Source organism: Numenius arquata, chromosome 12 (assembly GCF_964106895.1).
Source record: "Numenius arquata chromosome 12, bNumArq3.hap1.1, whole genome shotgun sequence".
NCBI lineage: Eukaryota > Metazoa > Chordata > Aves > Charadriiformes > Scolopacidae > Numenius > Numenius arquata.
Genome location: NC_133587.1, coordinates 45,239,005 through 45,265,623, shown reverse-complemented (window position 1 = coordinate 45,265,623; position 26,619 = coordinate 45,239,005). Strand labels below are relative to the sequence as shown.

Genomic DNA, 26,619 nt, shown 5'->3' with positions numbered 1-26,619 from the left:
GATCTGGGTTGCTAAGTGATAGCTGTAATTGTGATGTTGAGGTGTTATGGTATGTTGTTATTTTGATGTTTTTTGAATGTGGTTGTCTGATATGTGTGGGGTGGAAAGGAAAAATTTGCATATAATTTGCATAATTGGATTGATTAATTTGCATGTTTCGTTAGAATTTTGTCATTGTTCTGGGTTTGGTATTGTGGGTGTGTTTGGTTTTGATGGTTTTATTTGTGTTTTATATTATCGGAAAAAGAAATAAAAATTATAACTTTTTTGCAGCAGTAGGGGATGGGTTGCTGGCTGGGCAGCACTAATTTAATATTAAATTTTTTTTTTTGTCCTTTTAAGTAATTAATGCTGCCCAGCCAGCAAGACATGTTCAAAGCTGCTAATTGCAACCATTGAGTCAGCCACACACAAGCAGAGGGAGAAAAAAGGGAGCATGAGATGGACAGAGAGAGACAAAGAGAATGAGAGAGAGAGAGAAAGACTGACACACGGACAGAGAGAGAGAAAGACTGACACACGGACAGAGAGAGAGAGAGACTGACACACGGACAGAGAGAGAGACTGACACACGGACAGAGAGAGAGAGACTGACACACGGACAGAGAGAGAGAGAGAGAGAGACTGACACACGGACAGAGAGAGAGAGAGAGAGAGACTGACACACGGACAGCGAGAGAGAGAGAGACTGACACACGGACAGCGAGAGAGAGAGAGACTGACACACGGACAGAGAGAGAGAGAGAGAGACTGACACACGGACAGAGAGAGAGAGAGAGAGAGACTGACACACGGACAGAGAGAGAGAGAGAGAGAGAGAGACTGACACACGGACAGAGAGAGAGAGAGAGAGAGAGACTGACACACGGACAGAGAGAGAGAGAGAGAGAGAGAGTGTCTGACACACGGACAGAGAGAGAGAGAGAGAGAGACTGACACACGGACAGAGAGAGAGAGAGAGAGAGAGAGAGACTGACACACGGACAGAGAGAGAGAGAGAGAGAGAGAGTGTCTGACACACGGACAGAGAGAGAGAGAGACAGAGAGAGAGTGTCTGACACACGGACAGAGAGAGAGAGAGAGACAGAGAGAGAGAGAGAGAGACTGACCCACAGACAGCGAGAGAGAGAGACAGAGAGAGACTGACACACGGACAGCGAGAGAGAGAGTCTGACACACAGAGACAAAGAGAGTGAGACAGACAGACAGAGAGAGAGAGCGTGACAGACCGACAGAGAGAGAGCGTGCATGACAGACACAGAGACACAGAAATAGAGAGCACGCAAGAGAGCATGAGAGAGCCAGAGACAGTCACACACAGACAAAAACAGAAAAAGAGAGACAAAACCAAAGCCCCACACATTCACAGAAGACAGTCTAACACAAACACACATACAAAGTCCAATGCACATGCACTGTCACCAACACATCCACTCACATTCAAAGCCTAAGACATTCACATTCACAGCCAGACCCATGTGATAAAAAAACACAGGACACCAACAAGAACACAGCAGCCTTTATTGAAGGGTTATTCCCTCATTACACAGGCAACACCATAAAACTCTACCGAGCGGAATTGCACCACCCCCAGGCCCTCTCCTGGTGGTCCCAGACTGTTGCATGCTGCCAGAACACGTTGCCTTCAATCCTCCATATGCAAAAGTTTTCCTCCAGATACTCATCAAACCTCAGTCACATCCCTAAACCGTGTCCTTCGATTGCTGCACATTTCCATTTTCCTCTTCCTGACAGATTCTCCAAAATTCACACCCTGTGACAGCCGCTACTCTTCGTGGGGCCTTGACCTCCATGTCTGGGGGGGAAAAAAAAATTTCAATTATTCTCTTGATTTTCAGTTCTCCAAACCCCATCAGAACAATTTACTACCATTGCAAAACACACACCACACACCTTGACAACCAGCTCCCCCTCAACACTGACTATCCCATCCAATCTTCCCTGGACCATCCCCTAAACATACCAGCTGCAAACAACTGGATGCCATCACATTACACACAACAACTCCTCCGAATATCCGCTCCCAGGACCTCCAAAATCACCCTGCCTGGCAAAAACCCCGGCCCGGGCAGCCCCTCTGCCCAAACTTTGGCGATGAACCTCGCCTCGCAGAGTGGCCGGGACCAGGGAAAAAAAAACCCAGCCGGGGGAAACAAAAAAAAATCCCCCGGCTGGGGTTTTTTTATTCTACATTGGTTGCGGTTTCAAAATGCCCTATTTGCCTGGAAAGCAAAGCACGGTTACCTCCGCCTACAACCCACGTGCCCGCAGCCCAACCACACAAGTTCACGCACCCGCACCGCCCAAGCCACAAACCACCCCTCATCCTCCCCTACGCCATCCTCCAAACGACCTGCCCCGAGGGGACATCGCCCCGTCTCGGGAACGCTCCTCGGGAGCGCCGTTCCCGAGGGCCTCCAAAATCACCCTGCCTGGCAAAAACCCCGGCCCGGGCGGCCCCTCTGCCCAAACTTTGGCGATGAACCTCGCCTCGCAGAGTGGCCGGGACCGGGGAAAAAAAAACCCAGCCGGGGGAAACAAAAAAAAAATCCCCCGGCTGGGGTTTTTTTATTCTACATTGGTTGCGGTTTCAAAATGCCCTATTTGCCTGGAAAGCAAAGCACGGTTACCTCCGCCTACAACCCACGTGCCCGCAGCCCAACCACACAAGTTCACGCACCCGCACCGCCCAAGCCACAAACCACCCCTCATCCTCCCCTACGCCATCCTCCAAACGACCTGCCCCGAGGGGACATCGCCCCGTCTCGGGAACGCTCCTCGGGAGCGCCGTTCCCGAGGGCCTCCAAAATCACCCTGCCTGGCAAAAACCCCGGCCCGGGCGGCCCCTCTGCCCAAACTTTGGCGATGAACCTCGCCTCGCAGAGTGGCCGGGACCGGGGAAAAAAAAACCCAGCCGGGGGAAACAAAAAAAAAATCCCCCGGCTGGGGTTTTTTTATTCTACATTGGTTGCGGTTTCAAAATGCCCTATTTGCCTGGAAAGCAAAGCACAGTTACCTCCGCCTACAACCCACGTGCCCGCAGCCCAACCGCACCAACATTTCTCAGGCTCACACACCTTCACAACACACGCTCTGCTACCACATGTACCCTGCCCTCACCCACACCGTCCTCCCACCCTCCTGCCGCGAGGGGACGTCGCCTGGTGTCTGCGGTGCTCCTTAGGAGCCTCCAAAATCTCCCTGCCTAACCAAACCCCCGGCTCGAGGCCGATCTCCGCCCAAACGCTGGCGATGAGCGTCACCTCCCAAAGCGGCTGGGACTGGGGGAAAAACCACCCTGCTGAGGGACGACGCCTGGTATCTGTCGCCCACCGATGTCTGCCCAGATACTTAGCTTTCACGGTGCCTTGGGTCACGGTCCACCCTCCGCAGCGCCCACATCACGTAAAGGCGAGGTTCTCGCAGTCACCTCGTGCCGCTCGCTCACCTGAAAAAACAAAACACAAAGCCGTTTACTGCACAGTTCATCTGTGAGAGAGCAACCCTCTGTGACTCCGCTACCTTTCCCAGAGTAACACATCCCCCTCAGGCTCCTCCCTGACGCTTGGAGTGTTGTAATGACCGATCTGCCCAAAAAAACCTGTCCGCTGCAAGACTCGTTGTGCTGCTCCTCTATAACTCTGTTTCTACAGACTTGCTGCAAGGTGCCTGCCGAAACACAATGAAAACCCCGGTAGCCTTACTCCGTTACCTCACACACCAGCCCTGACCCGCTTGACTCCATCTCGCGTGCACAGAGACCTCAAAGTCACTTCAACTCTCTACGCTAGCTCTGCGCTGCCGTACGACACAGACACACAGAGCTGTGCGATGCACGCATATACGCCACACGATACAACACGCTCTTACATCACCGCCAAGAAAAAACATGGTACAGAGCGCTGCCGTAGGAGACGGAACACGATACAGGGTCAGACGACGCGAGACGGTCTCGGACGGCGCTCGATATAGTTACGGAGCAACATGACGCAAAACCAATAGAGCGCCAAACAATGCGGTACAAGGTCAAATACAGAGCGATACAATACAACACACAATACAGGGTCAGACGACGCGAGACGGTCTGCGATGGCAGTCGATGCCATTACAGAGCAACGTGATGCAACGTTAATACAGAAGCAAACAACGCAAAACAAATCCAAACACAGAGCAATGCGATACAACACAATACAGACACGCGAGAGTCTCAGATGGCAGTTGATGCAATTACAGGGCAATACTATATGATACAATTCAATGCATAATCAGATACAGAGCGATACAATACGATACAACAAACAATAAGATACAGAGCAATACAATACGATACAATGAATAATCAGATAGAGAGCAATACAATAACATACAATTCATTGAATAATCAGATACAGAGCGATACAATACGATACAATTCAACACATAACCAGACACAGAGCAATACGATGCAACTCAACGCATAACCAGATACAGACCTATAAGATGCAAGCCAACAAAGGCACTGCGGAGCGAGGCGGTCTCAGATGGTAATCAAAACTAGAGTGCTGAAATGCCATACAAAACCAGAACGACGGATCGGATCTGTGAGAAGCCAGGCTTCACGATCTAAGCCCGGAAGAATCCAAGGATGCGATGCCATAGGGAATCTCTATAGAAATAGAACCTTTGAGAGGGAAGCTGTTATGGCCAAGATCGCCTCCGGAAAGGCAACCCTCCAGAAACAATTGTGATGCAAACTGCCCTTTAAGCTCCGATCAGAGGCAGCTCTGACCCCAACCCTGCACACAGACACCAAACGGAACGTGACCGTGAGGTGCCATAAGACTGTGAGTGAGAATAACGACTCCCCTAAGGTTGATGACACCCGCAGACAAGCCCTACGGTGCCACGATGGCACACATGCCTCACGGCAGCCCTGGGAAAGAGAGGCAATAGCTGCAGCCCATGAAAGAAAACTATCATCAAAACCATCACGATGAACACATGAGAAAGTTGGCTTTAAGACCTGAAACCGTTCAGGACGTGGGAAGTAAATCCCAGAATACTACTGGGTGAAAAAGACCTTTCAAAGCTGCACGTACCACCTGGCTTGCCACCGCAAGGGCTCACCGCTTAGGAACACCTACGACACGATGACCACCGGACAGAGCCACGCTTTAAGGTATAATGGCAAGACAAGAAGGGCTAAACCGGTGCTAGGGTGATGTGTTGATGCGGTCTAGACTCTAAGGATGGCTACCGAGGTACCTGCTGATCGCAAAAGAGCAACGGAGACATCAAGACAGAAGGAAGATATTATAGAAGACACAGGAGCAATGAGGACATCATAACCTGAGGAAAGTCTAAGACACGGGAGACAGACCACACAAACTACACCACAACAGACAGCGGCTGGAACTGCCCTGCCTGACAAGTGCTGGCTTCGTGCTGAAGAGTAACCCGCTCCCTTCATTTGCCCGGAGGGGATTGCTCCTGGACACTCCTCTGGTCCTCTACCCTACGCTAACTTCAAAACCCCTCCTACAATTGCCAACCTTGTTCCTTCCTCCCAATCCCTCCCCAGCCCTGGTCCCTCCACTTAGCTTTCACTGAACTGGGGGTCTGCATCCGTCCTCACCACAAAACCGCCGACCCCCAGCAGCTAGCCAGGACGTTCCTGTAGTCACCGGGGTCCTCTTCACCATCTGCAATAAAAACACACAATGCACAAAACAGTGTCAGCAGCTAGCATTGCACCCATCAATGCCGACCTCTTCCACAAAACCCCCACCTTAAAAGCACCGTGGGCTCTCCGCTCACCTGCTCCGCACAGATTCCAAAATGGGACACTGCGGCAGTCATCACTTTTAGTGCCTAAGATGCCAAGAGAAATAAAATTACTGTTGAGCTGGAGAACACAGCTCCGGGCAAATCAACGTGCTAACCATAGACTCTTATTGCTGTTCCACCTACCCCTGACTCCACAGCCCCGGGCAGGGCAGCTCCACACCAAACACACCCCTGTGCAGCCCAACACCACACAGCACGGTACAATGGACTCAAAGATCAGACAACAGTCTGAACAAGAAGAATCGCCTCCAGACCAGAGACGCCCTTGGGCAAGACGACCTGTGGGGCCGCAGCCCTGACGTGAGGAGGAGCCAAGGCGTTGCCATAAAACAGTCAAATATAGTGGCCCTTTACAAGAAGTTCCTGCCAAAATGGAGAAGATGTACGCGAAAGAACTTTGGCTTCAAGACCCGGGAACGTAAGGATGCAGGGAAGAAATCCCAGTCCCCGAAAATGGATGCCTAGAGAACACAGCGGCTCACGCAGCCGGGAACGACGATGCAAAAAGAGAACTGAGCAGAAACATCCAAGATGCAAGTCCGATCCACGCTTTAAGATTCTTATGCAAGAAAAGAAGCGCCCATTGGGCACGATGCCGATGAGTGCAGGCGTTCCAGGCCCTACGGGTAGTGCCCGAGGCGCCTGCCCTGCCCCTTGAGCGCAGAGAGCAACGAGGACATCAAGACTTGAGGAAAGCCTAAGGCACAGGAGACAGACCACACAAGCTACACAACAGACACCGGCTGGAACTGCCCTGCCCGGCACACGCTGCCTTCATGCTGAAGGGGAACCCATTCCCTTTACCTACCCAGAGGGCACTGCTCCGGGACGGCCCCCTGCCCTGCTCAGACTTTAAAGCATCTCCCTGCAACGCCCAACCTTGTCCCTTCCCTCCCCGGAACAATCGCCAGCGCCAGACCCTCAACTTAGCTTTCAGAGGTCCAGGGGTCCGAAGCCATCCTCCACAAGGAAAACGACAATCACTCAACTGGATCAATCCTGCAGTCACTAGGCTGCTCTTCATCATCTGGAAAAAAAAAAAAAAAAAAAAGAAGAGAAGGAACAACCCATTCCAAACAGCAGTGTCGTCAGTGAGCATCACAAAGGTCGACACGGACCTTTCCGGCAACATCTTCCTCCTCAGATGCGCCGTGGCATTCTGCTCACCTGCTCCACACGGAGTCCAGAGTCAAACTGTGCAGCAGTGACTGTTTGCGGTGCCTAAGAAACCAAGGGACACAAAAATACCATTGAACGTGCAAGAAATCACCAGCCCCGTGTGCCTCCTCTCTACTACCCAGCTCACCTCAAACGCTCATCCCGTTCCAAAGGTAGCCTGCACAGGGCCTGCAAAACCAGAGACGCACACTTCACTGAGCTGCCGTCTTATACATTTGTACTGGATGCCAACCCTGCCCACAACAGCCTCACCAGCTCAAACCGCTCGTCAGCGTGCGGCGTCACCCCTCCGAGCCCATCTGTGGCACCTGCAAAAACCCAAGCAAAACGACACATGCTGAGATACTGCCCGAAATCTCAGCCTGTGCGCACCATTTGCCATCTCCTGTCCCTTTACCTTGACAGCTTAAGGGCCCATCCTCCGTGAGTTTGGGTTGCCGGCTTCAGGCTTGCACACCACCTGTAAAACCCAAATAACATGCGTTGCTTAAACCTCTACCAGCAAAACACCACCCGAAAAAGAAATTACACTTCACCCCAGCAATCATTGCTCACCTTGCTCGAGTCAGCCCTGGTGCCCATATCCCACATCGCACATTGATTCAAAGCTGCAAACAGAAGAATTAAAACCCATAAAGCAGTCACAGAGCTACCAGTGACATCTTTCTTGTAAGACCATGTACCGACCCACCTACATACAGTCCTCTGCTCAGCTCTGCTGCCCTACACAGCTTGTCTCTCTGCATCTGAAAAAACGTCAAATAAATCACAGGGATACAGAGGGATAACTTCATAGTGAAAAGGTCTTGTTTCTACATAGGAATACCATCTAGAGTCTAACTAAAGCCTGTCATTAAAAACCCATGAACTTTAAGCTCCCCACAAAGCAGCCACAACATCTTGGTGATCCAATCCGCTTCCCCACTGCTGAACAACCCCTCCCACATAGCTCTGCTCTTCCCCATATAACAATAATGAAAAAACTGTCCACCCATCCTGCTGACAGCTACTGAATCCGAGATGACAGTACCATCTTTGCATAAACAGTCTGGGCAGATCCACATATTGACCACAAACTCTTACCGCTGCTCCTCCTGCTCCTGACTCTGCACCCCTGGTCAGGGCGGCTCCAAGCTAAACACACACAAGCACAGACCAACAGTACACACAACACTATGAACAACACCCGTCAAGAATGTGGTGTGTTGAGAGAGAAACTCTCTCAACAGGAGCATGTTGAGAAAACTCTCAGCCAGAAGAATGACACCTGGTTGGAAGATGCCATCAGGCAAGAAGACCCGCGGGACCACGATGATGACACAAGCATGTTCTAGGGAAATCCCAGAAAGTGAGTACAACGTAATGGCCCGGGACAAGAAGTGACTCTCAAAACTGAGATGATGTCTGCACAGGAAGCCGGGCTTCCAGACCTAAGAACACAAGGATGCGGGGATGAAGTTGCACCCCCTAGAAACGGATGGCTGGAAAGCAGAGCTGCTCAGGAAGATAGGAACAATGCTGCAAAAGAGCACCATCCAGAAACTTTTGTGATACAAGATCGATCCACAGATTAAGGTTGGAACACAAGAAAAGCAGCACCCGACTGGGGCTATGCTGATGAGTACAGGTGTTGGAGACTCTAGGGATGGTGCCTGAGGTGCATGCGATGCTCCTTGAGAGTAAAGAGGACATCGAGACCTGAGGAAGCTCTAAGATACACAGAAGACAGACCACAAAAGCTACACAGACACAGGCTGGAACCGCCCTGCCTGGGACACACTAGCATCGTGCTGAAGACTAATGCGCCCCCTTTACCTACCCGGAGGGGACTGCTACAGGACAGCCCTCTGCCCTACCCTGATTTTAAAACCTCTCCCTGCAATTCCCAACCCTGTCCCCTCCTCCCAGCCCCTCCCCAGCCCTGGTCCCCCAACTTAGCTTCAGAGGGCTGGGGTCTTAAATCCCCTGTCGAGAAAAAAAAAAAAAAAAAACACACCACAATACATCAGCTATCTGGGACATTCCTCTAGTCAACAGGTTCATCCTCCTCATCTGCAACTGAAACAAAAAAAAAAACAAACAGCACCGGAAAGAGGAATCAGAGCAGTCAGTGGCAACCTCTTCCACAACTCCCCCATCCTCATAGCACAATGGCATTCTGCTCACCTGCTCATTCTGAAGTCAGAAGCTGTGACACCTGAGATACCGAGAAACAAAATTACTGTCACACATGTGAGAAGTCACTGGCCCCACACTCCTCCTCACACCTGCCCCAGCTCACCTGTAATGCTCATCAACTTCCAAAGGCAGCTCACAGAGAACCTGCAAAGCCACAAGGCCAATGCTTTACCAAGCTGCCATATCGCACTTCACCATTAGACACCAACATGGCCCACAACCGCCTCACCTTCTCAGCCCGCTCATCGGCATGAGGCTTCGCTTCTCTGAGCCTCTGTGAAGCATCTGAAAAATACAAAGCAAAAGGCACGTGCTGAGATACTGCCTGAAACCTCATCCAGCCCCCAGCTATTCCTCTCTCCCGCTCGTTTACCTTGGCCACTCACCCACCTGCCCTCCATAATTTTGAGCTGCTGCTTTGAGGGTTACTCCCCACCTGTAAAAGACTCAGAGGACGCTTAGAACTTCACCACAGTACAAGACTTGAGAAAGAACTGCTACTTTAGCCCACTAGTCATTGCTCTCCATGCCTAAGTCACCTCAGGTACCGATATCGCACTTTACTTATTACTTCGCACCTTGAACATTAAAAAAAAAAAAAACAAACCACCACCAAACCATACTATAGCCATCAGTCTTGTCTTCCCTGAGATACCATGCGCTGACCCACCCTCTTACAGCGCTCCTCTCGCCTCCTCCATCGCTCTTTGGTACACATCTTGTCCCCCTGTATCTGAAAAAAAATGTAGTAAACAAGTCACCCAGATGCTGATCAGCAGATGAACAAGTCCAGGGGTCTTGTCTCCATTCAGGAATAGCATCTAGACTCCAGGTACAGCCTGCCGTTAAAAAAAAAAAAAAAACTGGACCAAATATTAAGCCCCACACGCACAAGCCTTAACACCTTCATCTTCTTCGCTACTCCCAAACAGCCCCTCCCAGAAGGCTCCGATCATCTCCGTTAAAGGCAATAGAAACGACTGTCCCTGCCCATGGCTACTTCATCTGCAACGACCTTACAGCTTTTGCCTCCACAGTTTGGGCAGATTAATGTGTTAACCACAGACTTTTATTTCTGTTCCACCTACCCCTGACTCCACAGCCCCGGGCAGGGCAGTCCCATGCCAAACACACCCCTGTGCTGCCCAACACCACACAACGTTGTAGACAATGCGACTGAAAGGTCAGACTACAGTCTAAACAAGAAGAATCACCTCCAGACCAGAGACGCCCTTGGGCAAGAAGACCTTCAGGTGTTCAGGGCTTCAGTGCTAAGATGAGGAGGCTCTATGACTACGCCATAATGCCCACTACACAAAGTTCCTGCCAAAACAGAGAGGATGTAAGCACAAGAAGCCTGGCTTCAAGACCCGGGAACGTAAGGATGCAGGGAAGAAATCCCAGTCCCCGAAAATGGATGCCTAGAGAACACAGCGGCTCACGCAGCCGGGAACGACGATGCAAAAAGAGAACTGAGCAGAAACATCCAAGATGCAAGTCCGATCCACGCTTTAAGATTCTTATGCAAGAAAAGAAGCGCCCATTGGGCACGATGCCGATGAGTGCAGGCGTTCCAGGCCCTACGGGTAGTGCCCGAGGCGCCTGCCCTGCCCCTTGAGCGCAGAGAGCAACGAGGACATCAAGACTTGAGGAAAGCCTAAGGCACAGGAGACAGACCACACAAGCTACACAACAGACACCGGCTGGAACTGCCCTGCCCGGCACACGCTGCCTTCATGCTGAAGGGGAACCCATTCCCTTTACCTACCCAGAGGGCACTGCTCCGGGACGGCCCCCTGCCCTGCTCAGACTTTAAAGCATCTCCCTGCAACGCCCAACCTTGTCCCTTCCCTCCCCGGAACAATCGCCAGCGCCAGACCCTCAACTTAGCTTTCAGAGGTCCAGGGGTCCGAAGCCATCCTCCACAAGGAAAACGACAATCACTCAACTGGATCAATCCTGCAGTCACTAGGCTGCTCTTCATCATCTGGAAAAAAAAAAAAAAAAAAAAAAGAAGAGAAGGAACAACCCATTCCAAACAGCAGTGTCGTCAGTGAGCATCACAAAGGTCGACACGGACCTTTCCGGCAACATCTTCCTCCTCAGATGCGCCGTGGCATTCTGCTCACCTGCTCCACACGGAGTCCAGAGTCAAACTGTGCAGCAGTGACTGTTTGCGGTGCCTAAGAAACCAAGGGACACAAAAATACCATTGAACGTGCAAGAAATCACCAGCCCCGTGTGCCTCCTCTCTACTACCCAGCTCACCTCAAACGCTCATCCCGTTCCAAAGGTAGCCTGCACAGGGCCTGCAAAACCAGAGACGCACACTTCACTGAGCTGCCGTCTTATACATTTGTACTGGATGCCAACCCTGCCCACAACAGCCTCACCAGCTCAAACCGCTCGTCAGCGTGCGGCGTCACCCCTCCGAGCCCATCTGTGGCACCTGCAAAAACCCAAGCAAAACGACACATGCTGAGATACTGCCCGAAATCTCAGCCTGTGCGCACCATTTGCCATCTCCTGTCCCTTTACCTTGACAGCTTAAGGGCCCATCCTCCGTGAGTTTGGGTTGCCGGCTTCAGGCTTGCACACCACCTGTAAAACCCAAATAACATGCGTTGCTTAAACCTCTACCAGCAAAACACCACCCGAAAAAGAAATTACACTTCACCCCAGCAATCATTGCTCACCTTGCTCGAGTCAGCCCTGGTGCCCATATCCCACATCGCACATTGATTCAAAGCTGCAAACAGAAGAATTAAAACCCATAAAGCAGTCACAGAGCTACCAGTGACATCTTTCTTGTAAGACCATGTACCGACCCACCTACATACAGTCCTCTGCTCAGCTCTGCTGCCCTACACAGCTTGTCTCTCTGCATCTGAAAAAACGTCAAATAAATCACAGGGATACAGAGGGATAACTTCATAGTGAAAAGGTCTTGTTTCTACATAGGAATACCATCTAGAGTCTAACTAAAGCCTGTCATTAAAAACCCATGAACTTTAAGCTCCCCACAAAGCAGCCACAACATCTTGGTGATCCAATCCGCTTCCCCACTGCTGAACAACCCCTCCCACATAGCTCTGCTCTTCCCCATATAACAATAATGAAAAAACTGTCCACCCATCCTGCTGACAGCTACTGAATCCGAGATGACAGTACCATCTTTGCATAAACAGTCTGGGCAGATCCACATATTGACCACAAACTCTTACCGCTGCTCCTCCTGCTCCTGACTCTGCACCCCTGGTCAGGGCGGCTCCAAGCTAAACACACACAAGCACAGACCAACAGTACACACAACACTATGAACAACACCCGTCAAGAATGTGGTGTGTTGAGAGAGAAACTCTCTCAACAGGAGCATGTTGAGAAAACTCTCAGCCAGAAGAATGACACCTGGTTGGAAGATGCCATCAGGCAAGAAGACCCGCGGGACCACGATGATGACACAAGCATGTTCTAGGGAAATCCCAGAAAGTGAGTACAACGTAATGGCCCGGGACAAGAAGTGACTCTCAAAACTGAGATGATGTCTGCACAGGAAGCCGGGCTTCCAGACCTAAGAACACAAGGATGCGGGGATGAAGTTGCACCCCCTAGAAACGGATGGCTGGAAAGCAGAGCTGCTCAGGAAGATAGGAACAATGCTGCAAAAGAGCACCATCCAGAAACTTTTGTGATACAAGATCGATCCACAGATTAAGGTTGGAACACAAGAAAAGCAGCACCCGACTGGGGCTATGCTGATGAGTACAGGTGTTGGAGACTCTAGGGATGGTGCCTGAGGTGCATGCGATGCTCCTTGAGAGTAAAGAGGACATCGAGACCTGAGGAAGCTCTAAGATACACAGAAGACAGACCACAAAAGCTACACAGACACAGGCTGGAACCGCCCTGCCTGGGACACACTAGCATCGTGCTGAAGACTAATGCGCCCCCTTTACCTACCCGGAGGGGACTGCTACAGGACAGCCCTCTGCCCTACCCTGATTTTAAAACCTCTCCCTGCAATTCCCAACCCTGTCCCCTCCTCCCAGCCCCTCCCCAGCCCTGGTCCCCCAACTTAGCTTCAGAGGGCTGGGGTCTTAAATCCCCTGTCGAGAAAAAAAAAAAAAAAAAAACACACCACAATACATCAGCTATCTGGGACATTCCTCTAGTCAACAGGTTCATCCTCCTCATCTGCAACTGAAAAAAAAAAAAAACAAACAGCACCGGAAAGAGGAATCAGAGCAGTCAGTGGCAACCTCTTCCACAACTCCCCCATCCTCATAGCACAATGGCATTCTGCTCACCTGCTCATTCTGAAGTCAGAAGCTGTGACACCTGAGATACCGAGAAACAAAATTACTGTCACACATGTGAGAAGTCACTGGCCCCACACTCCTCCTCACACCTGCCCCAGCTCACCTGTAATGCTCATCAACTTCCAAAGGCAGCTCACAGAGAACCTGCAAAGCCACAAGGCCAATGCTTTACCAAGCTGCCATATCGCACTTCACCATTAGACACCAACATGGCCCACAACCGCCTCACCTTCTCAGCCCGCTCATCGGCATGAGGCTTCGCTTCTCTGAGCCTCTGTGAAGCATCTGAAAAATACAAAGCAAAAGGCACGTGCTGAGATACTGCCTGAAACCTCATCCAGCCCCCAGCTATTCCTCTCTCCCGCTCGTTTACCTTGGCCACTCACCCACCTGCCCTCCATAATTTTGAGCTGCTGCTTTGAGGGTTACTCCCCACCTGTAAAAGACTCAGAGGACGCTTAGAACTTCACCACAGTACAAGACTTGAGAAAGAACTGCTACTTTAGCCCACTAGTCATTGCTCTCCATGCCTAAGTCACCTCAGGTACCGATATCGCACTTTACTTATTACTTCGCACCTTGAACATTAAAAAAAAAAAAAAAACAAACCACCACCAAACCATACTATAGCCATCAGTCTTGTCTTCCCTGAGATACCATGCGCTGACCCACCCTCTTACAGCGCTCCTCTCGCCTCCTCCATCGCTCTTTGGTACACATCTTGTCCCCCTGTATCTGAAAAAAAATGTAGTAAACAAGTCACCCAGATGCTGATCAGCAGATGAACAAGTCCAGGGGTCTTGTCTCCATTCAGGAATAGCATCTAGACTCCAGGTACAGCCTGCCGTTAAAAAAAAAAAAAAAACTGGACCAAATATTAAGCCCCACACGCACAAGCCTTAACACCTTCATCTTCTTCGCTACTCCCAAACAGCCCCTCCCAGAAGGCTCCGATCATCTCCGTTAAAGGCAATAGAAACGACTGTCCCTGCCCATGGCTACTTCATCTGCAACGACCTTACAGCTTTTGCCTCCACAGTTTGGGCAGATTAATGTGTTAACCACAGACTTTTATTTCTGTTCCACCTACCCCTGACTCCACAGCCCCGGGCAGGGCAGTCCCATGCCAAACACACCCCTGTGCTGCCCAACACCACACAACGTTGTAGACAATGCGACTGAAAGGTCAGACTACAGTCTAAACAAGAAGAATCACCTCCAGACCAGAGACGCCCTTGGGCAAGAAGACCTTCAGGTGTTCAGGGCTTCAGTGCTAAGATGAGGAGGCTCTATGACTACGCCATAATGCCCACTACACAAAGTTCCTGCCAAAACAGAGAGGATGTAAGCACAAGAAGCCTGGCTTCAAGACCCGGGAACGTAAGGATGCAGGGAAGAAATCCCAGTCCCCGAAAATGGATGCCTAGAGAACACAGCGGCTCACGCAGCCGGGAACGACGATGCAAAAAGAGAACTGAGCAGAAACATCCAAGATGCAAGTCCGATCCACGCTTTAAGATTCTTATGCAAGAAAAGAAGCGCCCATTGGGCACGATGCCGATGAGTGCAGGCGTTCCAGGCCCTACGGGTAGTGCCCGAGGCGCCTGCCCTGCCCCTTGAGCGCAGAGAGCAACGAGGACATCAAGACTTGAGGAAAGCCTAAGGCACAGGAGACAGACCACACAAGCTACACAACAGACACCGGCTGGAACTGCCCTGCCCGGCACACGCTGCCTTCATGCTGAAGGGGAACCCATTCCCTTTACCTACCCAGAGGGCACTGCTCCGGGACGGCCCCCTGCCCTGCTCAGACTTTAAAGCATCTCCCTGCAACGCCCAACCTTGTCCCTTCCCTCCCCGGAACAATCGCCAGCGCCAGACCCTCAACTTAGCTTTCAGAGGTCCAGGGGTCCGAAGCCATCCTCCACAAGGAAAACGACAATCACTCAACTGGATCAATCCTGCAGTCACTAGGCTGCTCTTCATCATCTGGAAAAAAAAAAAAAAAAAAAAAGAAGAGAAGGAACAACCCATTCCAAACAGCAGTGTCGTCAGTGAGCATCACAAAGGTCGACACGGACCTTTCCGGCAACATCTTCCTCCTCAGATGCGCCGTGGCATTCTGCTCACCTGCTCCACACGGAGTCCAGAGTCAAACTGTGCAGCAGTGACTGTTTGCGGTGCCTAAGAAACCAAGGGACACAAAAATACCATTGAACGTGCAAGAAATCACCAGCCCCGTGTGCCTCCTCTCTACTACCCAGCTCACCTCAAACGCTCATCCCGTTCCAAAGGCAGCCTGCACGGGGCCTGCAAAAACCAGAGAGAAACACTTCACTAAGCTGACATGTAATACTCAGAGCCAGCAGGCACATCTTCCTTCTAATGTCACATACTGACCCACTTGCTTGCAGTGGTCCACTCAGCTCTGCTACACTGCCCTGCACAGCTTGTCCCTCTGCATCTGAAAAGACAATACTGAAAGTCACATGGATGCAGAGCAATAGCTTCATAATTCCAGAGTTCGTTTCCCATTCACATGTCATATAGAGTCCAACTACAGCCTGTCGTTAATTAAAAAAAAAAAACACACCACAAACTTTAAAGCCCCAAACCAAGCAGCCATAACATCTTAGAGAAGCAATCTGCTTCTCTACTGCTGAACAGCCCCTCCCACATAGCTCTGCTCTTCCCAATCAAATATCAACGAAAGAGCTGTCCACATAACCCACCGATGGCTACTCGATCTGAGATAACTGTACCACCTTTGCCTCAAGGGTCTGGGCAGATCCACATATTAACCACAGACTCTTACCGCTATTCCACCTAACCCTGACTCTACACCCCCGGGCAGGGCAGCTCCAAGCCAAACACACAAGCACAAACCAACACTATACACAAGATGACAAACAACACGCCTCAAAGGCGAGAGAAAACTCTCGGCAAGAAAAATGACACCCAACTGGAAGATGCCATCGGGCAAGACCTGCTGGACCGCAATGATGACGTGAGGATGTTCTAGGGAAACCCAAGAAACTGAGTAAAACATCATGGCCTGAGACAAGAAGTGACTCTCAGATCTGAGGTCACGTACACGCAGGAAGTGTACCTTCAAGACTTAAGAATGTAAGGATGCAGAAAGAAATTCCAGTCCCCAGAAACAGATGGCTGGAGAGCAGAGCTGTTCAGGCAGACAGGAACAATGCTGCAAAAGAGGACCATCCAGAAGCTTCCGTGACTCAAGACCGATCCACGCTTTAAGCTTGTAATGCAAGAAAAGCGGCACCCGATTGGCGTCATGCCGATGAGAACAGCCGTTCGAGACTCTAGGGATGGTGCCCGAGGCGTGTGCTGTGGTCCTCAAGCGTAAAGAAGACACTGAGACCCGAGAAAGGTCTAAGACACAGAAGACAGACTACACAAACACCACAACAGACACAAGCTGGAACTGCCCTGCCCGGCACACGCCAGGATTGTGCTGAAGAGTAACCCGCTTCCTTTACCTGCCTAAAGGGGGCTACTCCTGAACAGCCCTCCTCCCTTCTTTAATTTAGAAAATCCTGCCCTGAAACTGTCAACTTTGGCCCTCTCCAGTGCTGGTCCCTCAACTTAGCTTTCAGAGAGCCGGGGGTCTGAATTCATCCTCGACAAAAACCACAACAAACAGCTCTTATGTTCCTGCAGTCACTTGGTTCCTCTTCATCTGCCAAAAAAGAAGAAATCACAGCCTCAGCAGTGAGCATCGTGACAGTAGATGCCAACCTCTTCCACAACACCCTCATCCTCAGAAGTGCTGTGGCATTCCGCTCACCTGCTCCACGCTGATGACACTGTCACGGCTCCACGTAGTGACAATTCATTATGGCACCCAAGATACCAAGAAACACAGAATTATAATTGAACTTGTGCAAAATCACCAGTCCTGTGCTCCTCCTCAATATTACCTGGCTCACCTCAAAGGCAAGAGACTGGAACACTCCAGACCTCATAAATATCCAAATATAAAATTGATATTTTGATATCAATTGAAAAAGACTGATGAACCTACCCCCCCTTTCCTAACCATCCCTGGTCCTAAAGCTTTAGAAAGCCCTTCTCTTCTCTTGAACTCTCAGGGAAGGAACCCCACTTTTTTTCCAACAGCTCCTATCCTGTATTTGTAACTGAACCCCCTGCATCAGCTGCCCCTTGGGAGCCGCTCTTCTGAGGCATGTCCTGCGTTCTGCAGGCACCTCCCATCTTCTGTCTCCCCATGGACTCCGGGCTCTACTGTACACACACAAAAAAAAGTGATGCTCTAACATGACCTATGAGGGGCCTGCTGCAACCTGCAAAAACTCTAGGGACACTATGTACTCTGTTGGCAACAGGGAATGAACCATCGCATACCCTGAAAGACACTATGCCTTACGTGCCTGCTGCTTTTTTGAGAAATGCTCAAACTCTATATACAAATGCATACAAGATGCTCACCCCTGCTAGATAATTTCACCATCAGTCTTTTTAAGTGAAGTTATATCAGCAACTTACACAGGAAAACTGGGAAAAAAAAAAAACAAAATTCCATCCTCAAAGTCAGGAATTACAACAAAATACAGTGCACCTGGAATAAGTAAAAGCATACTAATTAAACATCTTGCTACACCTGAGCACTCATTAGAGAATTATTGACCTGGGGGGGGGGGGGGGGGGAAGGCAAAGAAAGAAAAACAGCACAGAAGTCTACTTTTTCCTCTACATACCACTGAACCTTAACTGGTCCTGAAGTCCTTACCTCAGACTTCCTCTAAATGCCCAAACACACCTACCCAAACAGCTGAACCAGCCCCAAACCTGCAGTTGAATGAAGGCACAGTAAACTCCTAACTCCAGATGAGCCCCAGAGCAGAATGAGCTTCCTCAGTAGGGGCCCTGGTCATATACCCTGGGCCCTGCCCACCGCCCTTCCCACAATCCCCTGGGGAAGGGGCAGGGCCAACCCCCCAGAAGCCATAAAGGCAGAGGGAGGAGCTGCAGGTTATTTTGCCACCCGCCTAAAGTTTCTAGTCTGCAAAGCTTCAAGCAGAACTAGGTGGCTCTTACCGGAGGTGATGATACATGCTCTTTTATTGTATCTGAATCTATTGCATCAGCAACATGACCAGGTAAGTGATTAATTTTTCTGGGGTGTAGATTGATAGGTGCTACAGGAAGCTATGGATAGAAATCATTTATTAAAATCAATAATAGTATCATTGTCAGATGTTCACCTCAATGATCTCTCTTTGACTGATTTCATTAATGGGGCTAAATGAGTCCCAAAGGACAGAAAACACTAAAAAACATAGAAATATGCAATGTAGCAGAAACTATATGAAGCAAAGTAACACCTAATTAGCTAAAACCAAAATAAATTGTCAAGAGAATACAAGTCACCATGGGAGATGTGTCAATAACGATAGATGAAGTCTATCTAAGAGGAGAGCTGAGCTGACAATAGACCTGTTTTGGGGTACCAGATTTGAAACAAAAATATGCTATAAGACAGAACCACAACAGACTACACAATTGACTCTGGAAAAAGTTCTGACGAAACAAGAGGCTTTGTCAGAGGGATTAGAGAGGTTCCGAAGGGGCCAGAGAGATCAAAGGAGTCAGGGATGCAATGAGCTCAGAAGGTAATTGAATGTAGAATGAGCTGTCTGAGTAGGGGCCGTCATCATAGACCCCCGGGACCTGCCCTTCCCCCAACCCTCCTGGTGTCCTGGAGGACCGCAGGGCCATAAAGATTGGGTTTTAGAAGACTGAGAGGCACTTCGTTGTCCTGATGGCCGTAGACATGGATTTCCAATGGGCTGACGAGGAACTTGCGGTGCACTGGAGGACCGCGGGACCATAGAGGGTGGCGCCGGAGGACTGACGGGGAACTTCCGGTGACCTGGAGGAGTAAAGGCCATAGTCCCTCCGGAGGACTGACAGAGAACTTCCGGGTGCTCCGGAGCGCGGTATGAGACGGCACCGAAGCGCTAACGGCTGCTCTGGGGGCTCGGCAGCACAGAACCCATTTCCGATGGCGAGAAGCCCATTGGAGCTCCGGGTGGGGGGTGGGCCACTTCGCCTTCGTACCCGGCCTCTGCAGAACCCATGCGCTCCCCGGAAGGCGTGGCCATGGAGGGCCGTGAGGCTCCCTGCTTGCAGTACCGGCCTTTGGCCGCCAAGCGGCAGCAGCCCTTTCGTTGTCCCCCACTGAGCCCTCACCGGGGTGATGAACGGTGACCGCTCTCGGCCCGCTTCCCTCCACCCAGGGACCGTAACCACTTACCGGCGGACAGGACTTCCAGCTCGCTGCCCTGTCCCCGCTCGCAGCACCGACAGCGACAGCCATTGCCCCAAATCGGGATTTATTTTTTTTTCCCAGAAAATTGGGGGGTTTCCCCAGTGCAGACACAGAATCAGGTACTTTTGTGCAGTGGCGGCAGCTCCTGCTCAGTGTGTGCAGCCCTGCAGGGGAAAAGCCTCTGTTTGGGGAGGCCCCAAACTGGGAGGGGAAAAGGGGGGGAAAAGGGGGCTTTTGAAAGTGCTTTTACGCCTTCATGAGAGATTAGAGAGGAGTGTGAGTTTTTAAATCCTTTCTCTCAATAGGCTTTCTTTGCATTTTAGAACCTTATATAGTACAGGCATTTACACGTCTGCATCTATTTACACATATATATATTTAGGAAAAATATATTCTCTTTTTACACTTAAATAGAATATCTGTTTAGGCTTAAAACTACTTAGACTTATACATTAACACCTATTATGTAGAATATCTACTTAAAACTATCTGCTTAGATATCTTTTTTGAAGTTGGTTGGTCTGATGGGGAACGGACAGGTGGTCGGTCAGTTGCTCCCAGAAAGTATGGCTACTGGGCAGAGGTGGAGGCTCCCAGAAATGAGGAGCAGGGAACAGGACACCGGAAAAGTGACAGCTGGGGTGTAGCAGAGAATGGGACAGCGAGAGAAAGACGAAAACAGGCAAAGTGACAAGCAAAGCGAGAGGGGGGGAAAAAGCAGGACAGGTGGAGAAAGAAGCAGCGGGGACAGAAGAAAAGAGAAAAAGAGGGAGTGGGAGCAGGACAGAGAAAAATAAGGATAGGGAGCAGGATGGAGATGAAGAAAAAACTTGGATGGGTAGCATGACATTTAAAAAGCACGGGGGCAGGGAGCAGGACAGATCAACAGAGAATAAGGAAGAGAGAGCTTGAGAGAAAATAGAGGAGGGGAGAAGGATGGATAGAACGACAGAGAAACAGAGGGAAGGAGGGTCAGGGAGCAGGACACTGGGACAAACAGGGGCAGTGAGCAGGGCAGAGTGCTAGAAACGCAAGGACAGATAATAACAGCGGGGAGAAATACGGGGGCAGGGAGCAGCAGAGAGGGATGCAGAATGAGGAATGGGGAGCAGGACAGAGGGTTGTAAAGAAAAAATAGCACAAGATGGGAATGAAGGAGTGAAAGAAAGGGCACAGAAAACTTCATAAAAAGAAAAACCAAGAAACCAAACTAGCGATGGGAAATGGGCTAGGGATGGGGAACAGAGAGAACAAGACAGAAATAAGAAGCAACAGGAACTGGGGAAAAAAAGAAAAATCTACATTCCTCCCCTCAGAATCCTGGAAAAACAGCCTGCCCATTGCTGCTCGAAAAGGAAAGGTATAAATTGTATGAGACTGTTGATACAAGATGATTGCTGTTTTTGCTACTTGCTTTTCCTTTGCCATGAGAAAGTGTGCAGAGATTCTTTTCTTTCAAAGGCAAAATTAACTTCTGTAAATCTCAGCTACTGAGATTTCCTAGTCAACCTTCCAAATAGAACTTTTTCCATGCTAGATGGAATATCTATATAGATATTTAGGAATTATTTTTCAAGTCTGCTTTCTTCTCTGATTAAAAGTTACTGCTTCTGCTTTTCCTTTCACCGAGTTGCTGAAGTAATTCTAGGTCTTCCTTTCCTTATTCATCCTTCTCTCTTTCTACTCTTCACGCACCCCACTTGATATCATCCTATCTTGACTGTCTATTGAGCTAAGAAACCTTAACCCAGAAACAAAACCCCCTTTACTGAGCTGGTGAATTGCAACTTGCTCACCCCGACCAAGGTTTTTAGTATTATTGTCTGTACAGTACCTCTTGGAAGGCTGCTGGCTGTTAGCACAGCTTACTCCAGGCTCCTCTGTAGTGAGAGAGCACTCTGTGCCACAGCACTAGTGACTAAACTAAATGAAGCCTTAGGCTACATGAATTGTACTTTAACCTTTGTTTTTATCTATGGGAATGTAACCGGGTAGATAAGAAAGTGTAAGTACCTTTAACTACAGGACATGCTGTAAGAAAAGATAAGGAAACATCTCAAGACACAGACAAATAAGGTGCCTGGAGGTTGGTGGAGCAAATCAGGAGATGACCCCAGACTCTGTGAATGGGATTGCAGGAGCTTAGTGCTGTCAGGAAACAAAGTGACCTACAGAGACTGTAAAATCCAGTAACAAAACAGGGAGGGTCCCTCTTCAGAGGCACCCAGCTCGAGCTGTAACTACTATGGCATATATATTAGAAAAAGGAACTCCGATTCTTTTATTAAAGCAGAACCTATGGACGAGCCCTGTTGAGGTGGCATCTGCGCAATTCCTACCATGGTCAAGATAGCTGTATAATTCCTACACCACCTCTTAGCATCCAAGCTCTAGCCCCAGCTGCAACTTTTTTGTCGGCTATAACTGATAACAGTGACAATGATAAATGTACTCCAAATGACCAAGCACCTAGACTGGAGAGGAGCCAGTCCTCTCCGACGGTAAGGATTTCTCATTTATTCAGTATGGAAATGGCTGAAGATGGAATCCAGTGAAGAAACGAATTAATGAAAGAAAGTTCTAAAGTTCTCACCTTTGACAGGTCCCATTAAAACCTGTATATGTCACACTCAAGAGAAATCCAAAAACTTGAGAACATTATTTAGAGCAGAAAGAAACCAGCTGTACCTGTCTTTGTTAAGACACATAAGGTTAGTGCAAGAGATAAAAAGAAACAAAGTATTTATTGTTAAAAGCTTTTCTACGAACCACTTGGCATCATACAATGAAGATACGGTGGCTACAGAGCAGAGGGAGTCTGTCTCTCTCTCCCCCCCCCCCCCCCCGCCCCCCCCTTAATACATGTATTTGCTCACTCTCACAAGCTCACAGTTGTATTTTTTTAATGGAGTTCCTTTCTTCAGTGAGATTGGAAAAGGTGTTTATCGTACAGGATCTGGCAGAACAGATACGTCCTATTGAACAACAGAGCAGTTACAGAAAGGAGACCTCTCTTCAGGAAAAAAGAGCTTTCTTTTCCCCCATCATCTACTTGTGCTGCCATAAAAAGGTTTTCAACACAAAAACAGGCCAAAAAACCTTCAATACCTGACTAGCATTTTGGCAAAATTATGAGCCCTAGGATATGCAGCAATATTGATATATGCATTAATATTTTCACTCTGCTTCCACAGGATAAATTCTAAACAATGTGGTGTAAGAAAACTGCCAGCTAAAACAGTGTCTGCACTATAACTACCAACCCGGCTAAGCCAAACAACTGAATCCCTGTTGGTAACAGTGGAAAATGTTTTGACGATGTGTCTCAAAGTTATTTGCAGAACATTTGGTTCTGTACTGCACGCCCTTTCCCAGGCTACACGCAAGCCGAGACTGTCTCTCTCCCACATCTCTCTACATGTACATACACACAAAAAATACTGACTCACATGGACTGTGCTATTTCCAACAGTGCTCTGCACTTCATCCTGTGCTATGTCTTACCGGCACTTCAGCGGCGCTCTGCTCCATCTTTTTACGTTGCTTTCCACTGCTGTGTTCTCTCTATTCCACAATCAAACATTTGTTTTCCCTTTAATTTCTAAAAGCACTTGGTATGAAGCGCAAAGGACTAAAAAGACTGTTTCAAACCCGTCAACACTTCAGCTCCAAGATATATTTCCCTTCTATCGGTACTCCAGAATACTGTTTTAACCCTCTCCTAGTTTAATGCTATATTTTCTAACAATCTATATTATCGTCTAAACATTAACTACTTCTACGCACAGAATGTTTTCTCTGCAGTATGCACCGATTCGTATTGTACTGTGGCAGCAACTGAAGATACCAAAACAACATCTTGTCATTTTTTATGCACACAAAAAGACAACCATCCTGAACTTAAAATGAATTTATCATTCACAATCTGCCACAATTACATGCCTGTTCAGTACCGCTGCCTTTCATTTGTGTCTGCCCTAGCAGGATTTGCTCCAGTTCCTCTCAGTATTGCTCCATTATTTCTCTTCAAATATAATTGCTCCTTTTTGCAAACACGCAAGCTCCTGGCTGCACTCCTAGAACAGAGGACAAAATTTCTCTCTCTGTCTCTTTATTGAGGCCTGAACTGCTTCTGAACGCAAGAAAATACCCACCAAAATCTCAAATCCCAGTTTAACCAAAGGAAAGACACCTGACAGCTATTCCTAAGACTCGCTGTCGGTGACTGTTTTTGTGTACAGTAGAGTATGGACAGCGGGTTGGAAGAATTTGGATTTTGGATTGCCATCTGCAGTGTCTGACTCACACACACGCTTCGGTGCGGCGTTGGTGCTTAACAGGGATTCACCTTCCAGGGATAGTTGTGAGCACTGGGCAGTGACTCTGTTATGTTGCCAGCTGTGGCACATGACTGAAATTTCTCTATACAAATATCTGCCTCTTCAATGGGGAAGTTCTCCAAAAAAACGAGTTCCCTGGCAGACATCCTGCAGGCATCTATCCCAATCCCGTGCCCTTCTCCCATCCTTGCATATCTTTCTCTGCATTTCTTATTCCCAGAGACTGAAAGCATCCCCTGATTGTAGCTGCTCTGTTTACCACATACAGAAAAGAGATTTACACACTGGACAGCATGCACACAACTGACACAGCAGCATAATAAATATGGAAGCACAGTAGCAGATGTTCCCCACTGCTTTCCCTCCTAATGCTTGCTTGTAGTCCAATTAGCAGAGTCTTGAATTAAGTAAGATTTCAAGTCATTCACTGTCTGGCAGCCTCACAGCCCCTCACTATACTCAGTTTAAGACTGCAGGATTTCACGTTTTACTGGAAAAAAAAGGTTTTAACACAAAAAAGTTCCAAATGAAGCCTTCCTGGTATAAGGTCTCAGGCAAAGAGGTACAGCTTTGATTTTTCTTAAACCAATGGTTTTGCATGACAGTACTGCCATCACAGGACTGCAATCAAATGTAACTTTTCCAAGGTATCTTTGAACACAACGGACAGAGTAAAAGCTATGGTAATATTAATGTGAAAGCAGAGGTATTAAATTAAGGGGTGCAAGAGAACACTATCTCTTCTGTGACTGGACAGAAAAAACTTTTAAGTTCAACTAAGAAAGAAATTGGCAAAGGCAACAGAAGAGAAAAGGATAATACCACAGCGAAAGTGTTATTCAGAAGAGCTGCTTCCCATATGTGAATTCGATTCTCTTTCCAAGGAAGTGAAAGAAAGGAGACGAAAAGGAGTAACCTAGAAGGGGATTTTGAGCACCGCATCATCTGGACAAAGAGTTATGCTTTGGCAGCTGCTTTTTGGACTAGAAATCACATTGGGCCATTAATTACAAACTAGTCTATGCACTACAAAAAATGAGGGGGGGGGGGGCAGGATTGAATGAAGATGTCCCTGCTTCCAAGTAAATACGGTGTAAATTCCCATAGTCTGAATTTGTGATACATTTACAAAGAAGATGGTTTCCAAGGGATACGTTCTCTGTGCTTTTTAAGGCTGATAGTGCTTTATAATGCAACAGCATCCTATATAACTAGTACATATCATGTATGGGGGAACTAAGTAATTCAGAGCAAGACGCAGTTCACCTATGATCACAATGTGAGACCAATCCAGGGACTCAGTTAACATCTTAGGTAAAGAGAAAACTGCCACTTTATATGAAGGTGAGCCTCTTGGATTACACACCAACTTAACAATTAGATAAGTTCTTCTCAGTGCTGATCCCTACTGGCACAAGAGAAACATTTAAGAAATCTCATATTTTACATATATGCTTATTGTTAGTATCTGCTGTTTTCAAGGCAGGTATCAGCAAAGCACCATTAAGTTATTTTAATATTCTCAGAATGCCTCATTTCTTGCTTCAATCTCATCTTTGCTAACATCGCTGATAGGAAGGATGCCTAAGCTCTTATCCCAGGGGTATTTCCCTTCCTCTCAGTACGGCACACTGATCTACCCCTCTAGTGATACCTAATTGAGTCTACCTTTCACTGCGGGGGCAAAGAAAAAGGAAGTATTAGACTTTGCAGAAGAGATGTCCTGACTATACTACTTTCTTCCAGAGGGGCTGTTCATTCCAGGAATGAAAATCCTCCTAGTTTGTTCTTTCACACGGCGAGATGGCTTCTTGCACTGCTCCAGCTGGAATAAAATCCGTGTTCAGGAATATAAAGCATTCCACAGCTATAAAAAAAGACTATCTTGTCTAATTCCAGAGAAGCTACTATTAGAGACTATAGTTAAGATAGGATGAAAACTGCATTTATTTCTCTAAATCTGTAGTCTCCTATAACATCCATCTCAACCTCTGCCTTCGATACCACCTGTGATTCTATGCATAGCCCATTAGGATTTGCTGTGTGGTGTCTGAACTTTCCACTAAAATTTAATGATGCGCGTTGATGAATGAACCTTTAATCTTCTTTAACACTGACACTTGTACGGTGCTTTCTCTGGCCTGGAATGGTTTGAGACACCCCCCATGGGCAAGATTTTCAAGGGTCACTCTAAAGCTGGTGTTCTGACTGGTGTGTTGATGGTACATTCTCATCCAGTCAGGAAGCAGGTCCATGTGTAACAGTGAGCTAAGTAACACCAAAAAGTCCACTGGTTTGGTGGTCGTGATGCCAATGGGATCTTGTGAGCGGTACTTATGTGTTGCGCACTCCCAGAGATTGTTCCAGTTCCTGCCGGCGCTGCTGGATCTGAAAGCAGAAGAGAAACTGTACAGTTTAGCAGATTCAATTGTTCAGCGGA

The 26,619-nt window shown here is 48.5% G+C and overlaps 1 protein-coding gene across 1 annotated transcript in view; it reads right to left on the bottom strand.

Moving 5' to 3' along the window:
• Nucleotides 1-22,565: 22,565 nt before the first annotated feature.
• The window catches only part of SMARCD3 (SWI/SNF related BAF chromatin remodeling complex subunit D3), a 61,851-nt gene continuing 57,797 nt past the window's right edge, over nt 22,566-26,619 (bottom strand). The window contains exon 13 of the mRNA XM_074157793.1: nt 22,566-26,567. Within this exon, the coding sequence (XP_074013894.1) occupies nt 26,514-26,567 (54 nt within the window). The 3' untranslated portion in view covers nt 22,566-26,513. The remainder of the gene's footprint in view (nt 26,568-26,619) is intronic.